The sequence below is a fragment of the Candoia aspera genome, chromosome 4 (genome assembly GCF_035149785.1).
Source record: "Candoia aspera isolate rCanAsp1 chromosome 4, rCanAsp1.hap2, whole genome shotgun sequence".
NCBI classification, from domain to species: Eukaryota; Metazoa; Chordata; class Lepidosauria; order Squamata; family Boidae; genus Candoia; species Candoia aspera.
The window spans coordinates 47,300,762-47,315,047 of record NC_086156.1 but is presented as its reverse complement, the minus strand read 5'-3'; the positions used below and the strand labels follow the sequence as shown (position 1 = coordinate 47,315,047).

Here is a 14,286-nt window from a genome sequence, read left to right as displayed (position 1 = left end):
GTACTGGCTGTTCTGTTTAGTTCTGCTAGATAGGTAGATAGAGATAGAGAGATAAAAATAATACAGTGAAATATAACAAAAACAATATCAGTGGTATACAATAAAGATATATACTTAATAGTGAATAAAATGAAATAAAGTTTTAAATGGAAAAAGATAATATACACGCACACACATACACACAATACGCACATACATATACACACAGTATATATGGTATTAATATAGAATTAATATTTAATTAGTTCAGTCCTTTAGCATATTATTAAACCATACTTCTCCACTTCCTCATTTTTACAATATAAGGACATTTCAAAAATTGACAAAAAATGCATCTCTTGAATCCACTCTGACATCAGGAGTGTTGTTTTCTTTCCATCTACACAGAAAAATTATCCTTGTTGAACCCCAATTCTATAATGCCAGAGTTATTCATAAAGTGCTAACTTTCATATTTTTGGAGTATAATTCAGCATCACGTTTGATCTTTACTATATTTTTGCCCAATATTTTATTAACATGTGAAGGAGAAAAAAATCCCCAAAACCCAATTTACAAGTGGAGAACACATGATCTGCTTGAGCCAAGTTTATTTGAACAGCGCTGGGGACAAACTTCAACTTCCCACTTAAGAAGGGTACACACAACCTTTATATAGCTATATAATTAACGCTGACCTGTAATGATATCCAATGCCAATCTTATTTTTGATAACATGGGTTAGATTTTCCACGTATAGTGAGAATACTCAATTAATAAAATGGAGGTTGGCAAAAGTCAGCTTGTGTGGTTAGTTACTGCCTAGTTCCTGTTTAAAAATGCAAGTGCTGATTTAAGCTAACTCACAAGCTGTAATGAATGCCTATTCTAAAACACTATCAAACTCATGAGCAGGAATTCAAAGATATCTGATTTATTAAAGAATAGTATGCAGGATCATGAAGAAAGCTGAGAATGATAAAAGCACGCCAAACGCAAACTAAAAACCCTCGGTGCAAATGAGATCCCTCCCCCCGTAGAATCTTCCCAAGTTCACAATCTCAGGTGCTCCTAACGGCTTCTGATGGTCTGCGGGAAAAGACCTTGAACAGAGCACATAACCCAAACACATTCTATTGTAATGAGCACAGATACAGAGCTTGGTACAAGGTTTCACAGCAGCTCCCTCCCAAACAGAAACGCGCGTCAGCACCATGGCGTGTGAAACGTTACGATGTACAGTGTACATTGAAACAGTGAACATGACACAAGCCAGCTTCTGCAAATGCCTAAGCAAATTATTAAGGAGGCTACTTGAGTTCAGGGGCCTTGGTAGTTTAGAGGTTTTGGTTCAGATATTTGTTTTTCTCCTTCACATGTGATGACTTGAAAACAAAAGAAAACCATAACAGGGCAACCAGAGCATATGAGTTAGAGAGCACTTAATTTTCTTAACGCACCAACAAAAAATCTGATATCAATCCTTTTTAAAACATTTTTGAGGAAGCCCAGTAAACTTGGAACAAGATTCTCTGATGAATTAACCTCATCCCTAGGTCATTAGGATATCTTAACAATTGGACCCCACTGATTTTCCAAGACTGAATATTCTGATTCCTTATTCCACAGATCAAACTTCTTGTCGTTTTGTTGTTCTCCTTCTCCTTCTCCTTGAATATTAAAAGAATCATAGCATAAAACTTTCTCTCCATATGATTAACTGAATTAAAAAGTGTTCTGCTTTATAATCATTGCATAAAATGTACTTGGTGCATAATGACTGTTTTATGACATAGTCATATTGTTAAAAAGAAAAAAGTAATATTTTAGTAGAAGATAAAACTGTTTTGTTCTCCTTTTTATAGCGTTCTAGATCAATTTTTGGTCAGGAGATACTGCCCAAGGGAAAGAACATGTAATTTTTTATCATGCATTCCTTAACACTATTTGATGCATACTGCTAGGTATGGCAAATTAGTGTTATGCTGTTAATTTTAAACCCCTGTGAACATAACAGTAATTTAACGATGTTGATCCTTTTCTCCTCTTCCTAAGAGTACAAGTATTCCCTTCAAGGCTAATGCAGGAATTGTTCCATATTGTAACATTGTCTTTACATCTTGTACATTTAAAGGGGAGTTGATACTGGTGGTATTGAAAAGATTGGTTATTTATTACATTTTCTGTAAGGAGTTTATGGGTTATATTAAGTCACTCTTCATTTTAGCTTCATACTAACCTTGTGAAATAAATTGAGCTGGAAGGAAATGACTGGCTCAAAATCTCCCAGTGAACTGCATGATGGAGGACTTCAGGATCTCCCCAACCCAGTTCTGACTATTATGGCACACTGGCTCTCTGTGTAAAAATACCAGCCATAATTCATACATTTATTTATTTTCTGAATTATACAATAATCACACAGTTTTTGTTTGGGTAGAAATTTGTATTTGGAAGCAAATGTTAATATGAGTGCAACTCCCAAAAGGACTTCATTTGTTGTAAGCATGAGTGTATTCTCTGTCTGGCTATTAGATACATGGAAGCATTTCTGTAACTTTATTCCTCTCAGGAAGTTGGGTGGGTGATGGGTTGGATATGTGGCTTTAATGTATAGTTTAAAAGGTAAAAGACTGCCAAAATGCTCATACATAGACCTAGACTGCTATGTTTATCTTTTCTCTCTTTTGCCTTTAGTTGCATTCAGCATCCCCCCCACTTTTTTTTTTTCCTAGATAAGTTATGGAGTTAAGGAAAAAGAACTACTGGGTTATTTGTTCCAGGATAAGGTTGTTATTTCCTTTTTTAAAAAGTAATGAAAAAAAACTCAAAATGCATGCTGTCTATGTCTTGTCACTTTCTTTACAGCAAGATTGACATGCTGCTTTAAGGACCTCTATAATGTTCATGTTGTAGATTTGGTCAGAAGGAAAGAATGTCCCTGCAAGAGCACTTCATACTTTTTAAGTGTTGGGTGCCAAGCAAATCTGTATTATGTCCATAGTTTCCATGGCTGTATCTGTTTCAGAAATAACAATAGCTAGTTGTCAATTATTTACTTTGCATGTTGGGAAGCAAATGCTTTTTGCCTTGGAATCTTTCCTTGATGCCTTTACTCAGTAGCTGAAAACAACATATAGTAACATTTATGAAATTAACCTTAATTTAATCTTGGTTCCAGGCCTTCTGAAACTTGAGCAATGAATATTGGTGGCCTTGTAATGAAATACTTCTAGCTTTTAATCTTCCTTTTATTGCCAGAAAATTAGATATTATTTGGAGATGTGTTGTTGGAACCAGATTGTGTTAGATAGTTTTTTTAAAAAGATGTCACCAAGGTTGATAGCTAGATTTCTGATATGCGTGTAAAAATAGAAATGACCTATGTATCAAACATAAAAGCTACCAAAATTTGTCTTTTTTTCTAGAACAGACTAGATTTGCCCTTTTGATACAGGAAAGCTGCAGTATCTTACTGCATGTATTTGGAGATACTTGTGGCTATATACATATATAGTACATATCAGTCTTGTGAGAAGTAAAAGAACCATCTATGTAAAATAAAGCTTTTGTGTCCTAGTGTGAGGATACTTCTATGTCCCACCTGAAGGTCTGCATGAGTCCTACCTTATCAAGAATTACTGAATTTTCCATTTTAGTTCTAGGACAAATACAATTTAAATTTTAAAAAAATGAAATCAAGGCATAAAATTACTATATAATCTGTAGACTTGATTACTTTAAAACATAGGATTTTGACTTGAGCATCAGACAATTCAGATTTTGTTTTTTGAATGCTGTGTACCAAAACTTAGACCTGTGCTTATGTACTGATTTTGATAAAGATGACTAGGAAAACACATTAAACATGTATTATTGTGGAATATACTATTGAAGCCACTTCACCGATACAATTTAAAACCAAAAGTGATACGCTCCTTTTGAATAGACATGTAAGCCACAAATAGCTGAATACTTGCATGTAGATAAATTTGTCACAGTTTCTGAGGAGAACGATGTATGTTTAGATTGCACAAAGAGTGTTGACCTGCAAAATGAAGGAAGGTGATTCTTCAGTGTTTCAGTCAAATGAAAGATGAGGAAGCCAATGTAACATTTTTTGATGCATAAATTCTGATTATTTGGTTAATTTTGTGCTACAAGAAACATTTCAACTTATATTCCTGGGTGGGCTTCCTCTGTTCATTTTTCTGTTGAAACAGATTCCACTGATACATAGCCTCAGTCTTAGCACTTGTAGAAGGGACATACCAGACTACTTTTTTTTTCTTGTGCAGTGAATTTCAAAGCTGGGGTGTTATCTAGTTGGTTTGGTCTCGTCCATGAGAACTAGTTATTAAGTTTTTCTAGAATGGATGCACCTCTCTGCTCGACAAGACATAGCATGGGATATACATAAATGGTAAGGGGCAGTGGTACAGTTCAGCTGAACGTGCCTGGTGGTGTCAGCTCTGAAGCTCTGGAGGCTATACATGGGATGAGGCCCTGCCCTCTACCTCCCAGAGAGCTGAGTGAGAGGAGGGGCAACCAGCCCCACTGCAGAAAGCTGTCTCTGAGCACTTTGGTTCTGCTGCTTAGCTTGTCCCACCCCTTTTGTTCTCTGAAACTGGTTGTTGCCTAATTAGGCCCCTGCTTCAGTGTTTGCACAGTTCTCAGAACTGTAGCACTCAGATTATTTTATGTGGCTAGTTTGGCTTCTGAATTATTGTCAGGTTTCTCTTGACAAAGATTACAACTGGAAGCAGGAGCAAACAGGCATCCAAGAATGCAAATCTCCCACAGTAGGTTAATTGTAAAAAAAAAAAAAAGAAAGTGATATGAAAGAATTCCAGTGACTACTGTGTATCAAATGCAAGCCCTAATTACAGTAAAATCAAGCTTCACATTATTTCATCTTTTTCTCCCTTCTACATGATGCCATGGGCTTGAGGTTTTTCTTTTTTGGTGGGAGGAGTGGTTTCCACCTTTCCTTATTATAATAGTCAAGTCTGATTTCAGGCTGTTTGCTTCTGACGTTGCCAGGATTAGTTATCACTAGTTTTGTGCGCCACCCAGGGTGGTTCTTACAATATGTGTTGCCATACAAGTCTTTTTTTAAAAAAATAATAAAATAAAATAATATGTATCACACCTATACTGTACTAACAGTCACTGAAGAAATTTGCAGTGGAGGTGAACCACACCAGAACAAGAACAAAGAAGGGCATTGCTAAGATAAGGGGGAGTTAGAAAGGAGAATAGAAAAAAAGGGGAGTTATGTATCTTTGTGTTTCTCAAATATATATAGGGATGCCATCTCTCAATCTGGAACTAGAGTGTAAAATAAAATTAATTACAAGTGCCAAACTGAGATTGCTGGCTCGGTCTGCAGGGGTTAAAAAGAAAAAGGAACCTATTAGTGTTTACTGAAGAGTACTGATCATCAAGGTGGAATTCAGATTTGCCATGTTGGGACATCATTTTATTAAAAAAGATGAACAAGAATAATGTTTTGCTACCATTTATTGCAGAATATGTTCAGAGTGGCTATTTGATATTTGCTGCACTGATGTAAGTGAAGTTTGGATAATATGTTTTGGTCCTTCAAGCATGCTGTCTGCATTCTTGGGGAGAGTGGACTTTTTAGTTTGTTCAGTAACTAAATTACTTAATTAAGTGTTTGTCTTGCTTGGAAGCAGGAATGCCTTCTAGTTGATGTTGCCTGTAATTGAAAGTTCAAATATATACTTAATCACAACTAATACTTAAAAGGAAAATACTACCCCAATATATCTATATGTTTGTTTTTCAAGGCACGCTGCCCAACTATCTAAGATGTCTGACTATAGAACTTCCACACTATCTTTAATTCTTGGAGGGAGATGATCCAGAACATCTAGCTAAATACTTTTTGGGTAGATAGAGGAAATAACATGTTTGCTTCATTGCCTGTAAGAATATTTGCTCCCTTTCAACTTCTATCCCTGGTAGTTCATGGAAGAGAACTCTTGATCATAATTGGAATGCATTTATAGCAAACATCTGGACAATCTCAGATCCTGAATTCATGTAAGAAAATACAGCAATGTGCACAACGTTTGTACAAGACTGATGAAGATGTCTGCTAAGACTAAAAAGTATTTTTTAAATCAGTCTGTTAAGTTTTAAGCAGTTTAAGTGTTACTAAATTTGATAGAAAACTAAGTTTCTTCCCAGTAAGCCAAGAATATTTTAAAAGCCATTTCAAAGTTTATAGTGCAAATGCCCATCTTTGCAATAATGTGTATCCTGTATATATATTCCTTGTCTTTCTCCATAACTGTGCTGATAACTTTAGGGACCTTTGCTTCTTGTTTGTGGGTTTTCTTGAATCTCTGGCTCTCAAATGTGCAGATTTCTGCTGCTTTTCAGTTAATGATGAACTTTCAAAATTGTTTCTAGAATCTCAGGGTTAAGATTGTGGAATCTCAAACTGTGAAGAAACTTGTAGCCTTGAGGGTGTCATTGATGCATAGTAGGAATCATTGATCAATGGGAGTAAAAGAGGAATCAACTTTTTTTTCTTCCTTAAAGGAATAAGATTATTCTAATTTTCCATCTACCCATTTTTCAGGTTCCTTTCTTGTCTCCCCTGGAAGGCCATATACATCTAAAGATCAAATGTCAAATAGATTCTTGTGTGGAAGAGAGAGGTTTTTTGGTAAGTTATCACAGCTATTTTAATACAGAGTAAGATCTTGTTCTTAGTTTTTCCTGATATTTAGGGATTCTAAAATTGTTTTCTTTGTGACTGTGATAAATCTTCCAATAACATTATGTGACTCTTTAAGTTCTAGTTAGAAAAGCACATACCAATTTTACAGCAGTTATTAATTTGCAAGTAATTGTAGTTGCCTAAATATTGCTGACTCCACTAGATGGCAATATGTGCTATAAAATTGCTCATAGTCCCAAGATCAAAGTGCTCATTTAAAAGTATTGTGCTGCATTGATTGTATCTTTAAGAAGGCCTTGTTAAAACAATCTATGAATTCTCTAAATCTTTTGGATGGTGATTATGTTTATTTTATTTAATCTATTTTTTTATGGTTGTATGCTGCCATTTTAACCGGGTGGCCTTTATGGTAGTATAAGTATAAGCTCTGATATATAAAAGAAAAGCCAGATAGAAATACATATATTCTCAGCTATTCAGTGCTGATTACGTAGTGGCCAGTATGAGAGGATTAAGGCGTGATCAAATGTAGTTAATGAAGTTAAGCTGGGTCAAAAGGTGAGATTTGCTGAAACCTGTGCATGGCAGTCAAACCAAGCAGCAATAGGAACTGCAACAGGCTGGGCTGGTATATGTGCAGGGCCTGACCATATTTACATACGAATGAGGGGGAATGTCTATGCTTAGAAATATTTTTCCCTTCTTTCTAGACTATGTTTGAAGATGTTAGTGGGTTTGGAGCTTGGCATCGACGCTGGTGTGCTCTTTCTGGAAATTGTATCTCTTTTTGGACTTACCCAGATGATGAAAAGAGAAAGGTAACTTCAGGCTAAAATTCGTATTAAAATAAAGCACTTAATGAAGAGATTTTCTTTATTTTATAATTTTTTGAATTGTACAACAAGGACATTTTTATCAAGGTCTTGTATAGCTATATTAATTTTGGGTAAATTCAAACATTACATAGCCAAATCCTGTACTACTTTATAATAGTTGTTAGGACTACTCACATAGGTAGGATGAATAATATCAACTTCCTGTGCATTTTGGACTGTCATGAATGGAATCTCCAGTTTGAGGAGAAGACTGCAATTAACTATGAATTTAATTTCTTTACTTCTCTGTATGGTTTCCTCAGAAAGAACATGTATTTATTTATCAAATTTTGTCACTGCTCATCTCCCCCAAAAGAGGGACTCTGGGCGGTTTACAATAAAGCTAAACAGATTAAAATACAATAAAAACAAGATATGATGCATAAAATATAACATATAACATATAAAATAGCATCCAAGATGACAGTTAAAAGTTCTGATTCAGACTTATAAATACATGGGGACCATTTAAGGTGCTAGCCACCCCCAGACTAGTCCCCTTCCCGTCCCAAGAGAGATGGCAGAGCCAGGTCTTTAACTTTTTCCGGAAGGTCAGGAGAGAGGGACTTGCCTCACCTGAGTGTTCCAAAGGGCAGGGGCCATGACAGAGAAGGCTCTCTTCCTGGGCCCCACCAATCGACATTATCTCATGGATGGGGTCCGTAACATGCCCTGTCTGCATGTATGTAGTTTGAGGGTGCTCCAGAAGTCGTCATTATCTTTGAAGGCTCAGATAATCTCTGTAGCTAGGAATACCTGTTGTCCACTTGAGTTGATATATCAATTATGCCCTTTTCTGGACAGGGACAGTCTAGCTGCAGTTGTTCATTTTCTAGTAACTTTGTGTTTAGAAGGCTATACTGTAATACAGCTTTGTGAGGCTACTTTATGTTTGGTCTGGAAGCTGCAGCAAGTGCACAACTCAGAGGCCAGATTGTTGAGTAGGGCACTGGCCATATACAAGTTGGTTGAAGCAACTGCATCAGCTGCAAATTAATTACCAAAGCAGGTTCAAGGTTTGGATTATGATGTACAAGGTTCTAAACAACTTGGGACCAGAATACTTGTCATACAGCCTCCAGTGAGATCATCAAGGGAGGTCCTGCTTACATGTACCAAGAACTGCTGAATGCGAACTATTGGGTGGGCCTTCTTTAGAAAGCTTTCCTGCCTGGAATTCAAGAGGCTCCTATTTTAGCACAATAGTTTACAACGTACCATGCTAGAAGAATTTTTGTTTAGAATGCATTATTTTAATGTTTCATTTTTAGAATACAGTTAAACCTCATTTAACCAGATCTCAATGCTGTGGACTCTACATGCAGCAATACAGATTTGTTGTGATTTATGTAATTTGTGTAATGGCATAATAATGTAATCTGCATTTGCATTTGCATAATGCAAATTATATCATTTGGAACCATTTACATCTTTTGCATATTAATGTAGTTGCATGAAGAACATAAATGCCTACAATGTCCTATTCTCTGGTTCTATGGAGTTTCCTCGACCTCTTCCTCCCAATTAGTTTGATAATTTTGTTGGTTTTATTGAATAATTTTATTATGTACTTTATTTTCCTGTAAGCCTCTTTGCAATGCCTACAGCATTATAGGCAGAAAAATCTATAAATAAATATTTTAATTTCAGCATCCACTGGGCTCCATAAACTTGGCAAACTGCACTAATCGTCAGATTGAACCAGCTAATAGAGAATTCTGTGCTCGTCCCAATACTTTTGAGTTAATTACTGTTCGACCCCAGAGAGAAGATGATAAGGAAACGCTAGTTAGCCAATGCAGAGACACCCTCTGTGTTACCAAGTAAGCATGTTTTTTAATCCATATTCTATTCCTTAAAAAGTTGAGTATATATTTTCTCTATTACAGATTGCTTTAAGTTGATTGTTCACATGACCTGGTTATCAGCATTGTTAGGTTATGAGGGTGATTTGGGAATTGTGATATCTTTTTTACAGTTAATAATTTTGGATAGTTTCCTAGTTATGACAGTCCATTTTTCCTGTATAGAAGAATTTATAAATTAATATTCAATCTCATATTTCTTTAAAGGAACTGGTTATCAGCTGATACTAAAGATGAGCGTAATCTTTGGATGCAGAAGCTAAATCAAGTGCTTGTTGACCTTCGCATGTGGCAACCTGATGCTTGCTATGTCCCTATTGGAAAACCTTGAATTATGTTTTCTCCTTAAAACTTGCTTTAAAGGCTAGATGCAAACAATGTTATTCTTTTAATGACAATTTTTGTATAAAAGTTCTTTGGGATTATTCATTATACTTCATGCTTTAAAATTTGGGAAAAGGTATGTTATATTGGACTACTTGCTACATGCAAAGCTCTAATTCGTCTATTATTGGTATTTAATGCATCAGAGCTTGGCTTATTTTAAGATCTGAAGCTATTTAGCATGCAGGGGAATAAAACTATCAAGGATTTTTTTTTTTTACTAAACAAGAATTCTTCAAAATTGTTCACTTTTAGTGAGGAGATGATCTATTTATACATGCATTTTTACAACCTAACTAGTTTTTTTAAAAAAACAAGTCCTAAAGGATAATGTTCACTATATAAGTCATGTATAGGAAGTGTCTGCCTGGAATAGAACTGCATAGAATTGTCAAAGATCTAAGTAGACAAAATAAGATTAAAAAGCAAAAGTGCATTTTTGCACATAATATGGTTTACAGGTATGATCATTTATTCAGTTATGTTGCACATGTTCCTAGCAAATAAGCATCTAGTGTTTTTTTAAAGCTGCTTTTTAAAAAAAAACAAAACTTCTCTTTCTGATCTACCCATTTTCATCTTCTGCTTCAACATTCTTCTATTTCATTGATCTTCAAACAATAGGACACAATGTGGATGTACTCAGGCTTTTTACAACTGAAGTACATTAAGTAATACTTAGAAAGAACCATGGATTTTTTTTACATAAGTGATCTATAAGCAAAAGTAATTTCAGATGAATGGTGCAATATCAAGGCTGCTCAGTTAAATAACAGATACGCAGCTTCCACAAATGTTTTCTACTGGTATCACAATGTGCTATGGTGCGGCTGCATGCTCTGAAAAATTAATAGAGGTGCACTTCCTTTACCTGATGTAGCTTTAAATAAACACTAATACTTTATCGACTGTCCCCATTCCCTTTCCACAATTCTGTGTTTTATTATTATTTGTTTTTTCTGATATTCTTAAGCTATGCAGAAGACTTCAGCATGAATAAAAATGCCTATCAAAAGAATTGTCTTACAGGTAGTGTTTTCTTGCAATAGTGCAAAAGACGATCCAGACATAGCTAGAATTAATAAGCAAATCCAAAAAGCTGTGAGCCCATGCATATAGGAATGTGCAGAATTTCTTGATCCGGGAAAAGATGTTTTCAAAGAACAATAAAACATCCTGTTTTCCCTCTGGATTAACCTTTCTAACCCATGGGATGGCTTAGTTTTTTTCAGAAATAAATGCTCCAAAATAGAATGGTTTGAGAAAGTCCAGGCCTGCAATACGTTTGTTTTTTCCAGAAACCTTGAACTGCTTCCGGTTCAGAGGGTTTATTTTAGGAAACCATTGAATCATCTCTGAGAATGGCATAGTCTGAAGGAGGTTAGTATGGTCCAGAGGGAAATGAAAGTACTCCAGAATGGTCTGTATATCAACACATTTTTCACATCCCTAAGACCTATCCTCTCTGGGTCAAGGAATTAGAAGGAAGGATTCAATCTTCAAAGGCAAAATTCAGTACCAAATTCCTGAGAGGAGGAGCAAATTAGGAGAGGTGTTGGCTCTCTATGATCTTCTTACCTAGCATGTTTCCTGCTAAGAGAAAAAAGTTAGATTGGGCCTGATAGTTGCCTAAAACAATTGTCTCTTATTGTTTATAGTGAAAGGGTAGCTTCTTTCTGATACGAAAACCCAGAGGGACTAGAGATCCAAAAAAACTCTGGACTTTTACCCTGTTGGAAAAATATTGGCATTATCAGAGTACTTTCCATGAGGAAAAAAAATTAAATTAACAAAGAAGTAATGCATCTATTTCAAAGAAAGGGGCATTTAACAGAGTTTTTCTCTTCCGTCAGCTCCACCCCAGCATAGTCCTTCCCATCCAGAGTTTAGGAGGAAGATGGGTCCAATTTTGTGGCACACTATTAGGGCTTCCAGTAACATTGCAGTTTCAGGAAAATAGCTATGGATGGTTTTGCAAGTAGTGAAACGATTGGCTTTTTTTCTTTTTCCATAAGCCGGAGCTTGTTGGACTAAAGTAATTGGCATTTGATTAAGGTATTCAGCTCAACAATAATGTTGTATTTAAATTTGTACAAATCCTAATAAATTAATTTTAAGACCAATTATGAAAGAAATGACTGTGTTATGAATGAATTTCCAGTTTTGAATTTGTATCAGACTTTTGTTTTACAAGAATTTATTTGGTTAACTAGCTTTTTGTTTTACTCTTATAATAAATTGATTAGAAAGAAAAGCAGAGCTATTTAAAATACATGTTTATTCATATATGATGAATACTTAAAAGCTTCATGAGCTAAACCCTGCTGAGGGAAAAAAACAACCAAATTTTGTCAATATACATAGGTGTAAACCTTGAACGCGGTGGCGCTGCGGGTTAAACCGCTGAGCTGCCGATCGGAAGGTCGGCGGTTCGAAACCGCGCGGCGGGGTGAGCTCCCGTTGCTCGTCCCAGCTCCTGCTCACCTAGCAGTTCGAAAACATGCAAATGTGAGTAGATCAATAGGTACCGCTTCGGCGGGAAGGTAACGGCGTTCCGAGTCGTCATGCTGGCCACATGACCCGGAAGTGTCTATGACAACGCCGGCTCCATGGCTTAGAAACGGAGATGAGCACCGCCCCCTAGAGTCGGATTCGACTGGACTTTACGTCAAGGGAAACCTTTACCTTTTAAACCTTGAATGGCATTAATTTAAAGAAATATAAGGATATTTTAGCTGCTAATTCTCTAGAAGAACAAGTAATTTCACACTTCAAAGTTATTTTGGTTTCTTAAAACTTGTTTATTTTAATCAGAATTATTAATTATTGTACTGATTATATGGATATCATAGCATTGTACAAATTCACATACTGGACCGCAAAAAAAAGTCAAGTAGTTTTAATGGCTTTAATGGGTACTAAGTTAATAAACTGGGCATAAAACTAGTTTTCTAGATTGATTTAAAGTACTTCTAGTGAAAATATAAGTCTGCCTTTAATACTATTGACTAAAAACTAAGGGTGAGCTTGAATAATGGGCTGGAAAGTTAGAAATATATTGCATAAAAATATCCCTGTCCAATCAGGTAAGGGTCTATCTTAGTCCAGCATTTTTCTTTCTCACAATGACCAATCAAACATTCACATGGAGAGAAGTATATTGCATGTTTACTCTAAAATAGGCATATTTGGATGATAAAGGCTACAAAGACACAATTGAAGGACAAAATATTAATGGACGAGGCAAAGCCATATACTTTAATGTCTAGCAGAAACATAAAGGCAATATATCTCCAGTGTTCCAGTTACACAGAATGTGTATTAGAAGTCAAGCAGAACACCTACGACTGTATTTAGAACATTAGAGTGTGAGCTCCCCTGATGGATATGGGTCTTACAAATTGGTCTCAAGGTTAGAGCTTCTGGCTGCCTGTTCCATGGAAAAACTCAGACTCTTAGAGGCTTGTCAAACTGAATAAGGCACCTATGAGCAGACACCTCTGCTTTTTGGAAAAATGTATAAAAGGCAGATTTGTTAGGCAATAAAGGAGACTTGGTGATGCTCTGCTTTGTGCTGTGTGGATTGGAGGTGCTATATATATCAAGGAGCAAAGACAGAAGCAACTTTATGGTAACACTGGTGGAGAGATGATCCCTGGAGAAAGGGAGTGCTGGAGGGTGAATGGGCTAAGATATTTAGCACCTGTCTGCAGCTCCTTAGATTAAAAGTATCTTCCCAGCATTGGGCTGCAGTTGTTCAATCCTCAGAAAAGTCTCAGCTGCTTAAAGATGTTGCAAGCAAGCATTATGTAACCAAAACCACAAGATCCAAAGCATCTCTGACTTTAAAGTGCTACATAGTCCTAGTTTACCTGATACAATATTTCAGTGTCAATATTTTGCATAAGCAAATATGTACTGAGTGAACAAACATACAAGTTCTTAACTGAATTACATACATTGTTCTTCCCCTAGTGCCTTATGTTCTGAATGTCACTCCAGTCCCTTTAATCTATTCATCCATGCCTGCCATTGATTACCTTGTATACATTAATGGCTATAACCATTCACTTCATAACCACGTACATCTGGAAATGCTTTGATGCTTAGCAAGCCAGAGTACAACCTGATTCAAAGGTTTCCAGACTTTCCCAGATGTCTGAGGAATCCCCCCAGGATGGAGGATGTGATCACCATGCAGCTAGAAACTGCTGAAAAACCTCAACTCTTTTTATCTTGCCATTCCTTCCATTCCTTGCCATGTACCATCATTCTCAGCAACCAGGACTTGTTCTGATCTGAAAGGATCTTCATGTGCATTTCTATTATATTTGAGTCAACCACACCTCCACTTGTCCTTGATATAAAGCCCTACACTTGGACTAGGAAAGCATGGGAATGATGAGTTAAGCTGTCTGTTAAATGGGGTTGTGTCTGTGCATGTGTGTTAGGAGAGCAGATCAAATCG

General features: G+C 36.1%; 1 protein-coding gene across 1 annotated transcript in view; it reads left to right on the top strand.

The window, feature by feature from the left end:
- ANLN (anillin, actin binding protein) overlaps positions 1-10,836 on the top strand; it is a 41,777-nt gene extending 30,941 nt beyond the window's left edge. Inside the window, exons 21-24 of the mRNA XM_063304036.1 lie at positions 6,593-6,679; positions 7,405-7,512; positions 9,220-9,392; positions 9,642-10,836. Of these exons, the coding sequence (XP_063160106.1) occupies positions 6,593-6,679; positions 7,405-7,512; positions 9,220-9,392; positions 9,642-9,765 (492 nt within the window). The 3' untranslated portion in view covers positions 9,766-10,836. The remainder of the gene's footprint in view (positions 1-6,592; positions 6,680-7,404; positions 7,513-9,219; positions 9,393-9,641) is intronic.
- The last annotated feature ends 3,450 nt before the right edge of the window (positions 10,837-14,286 follow it).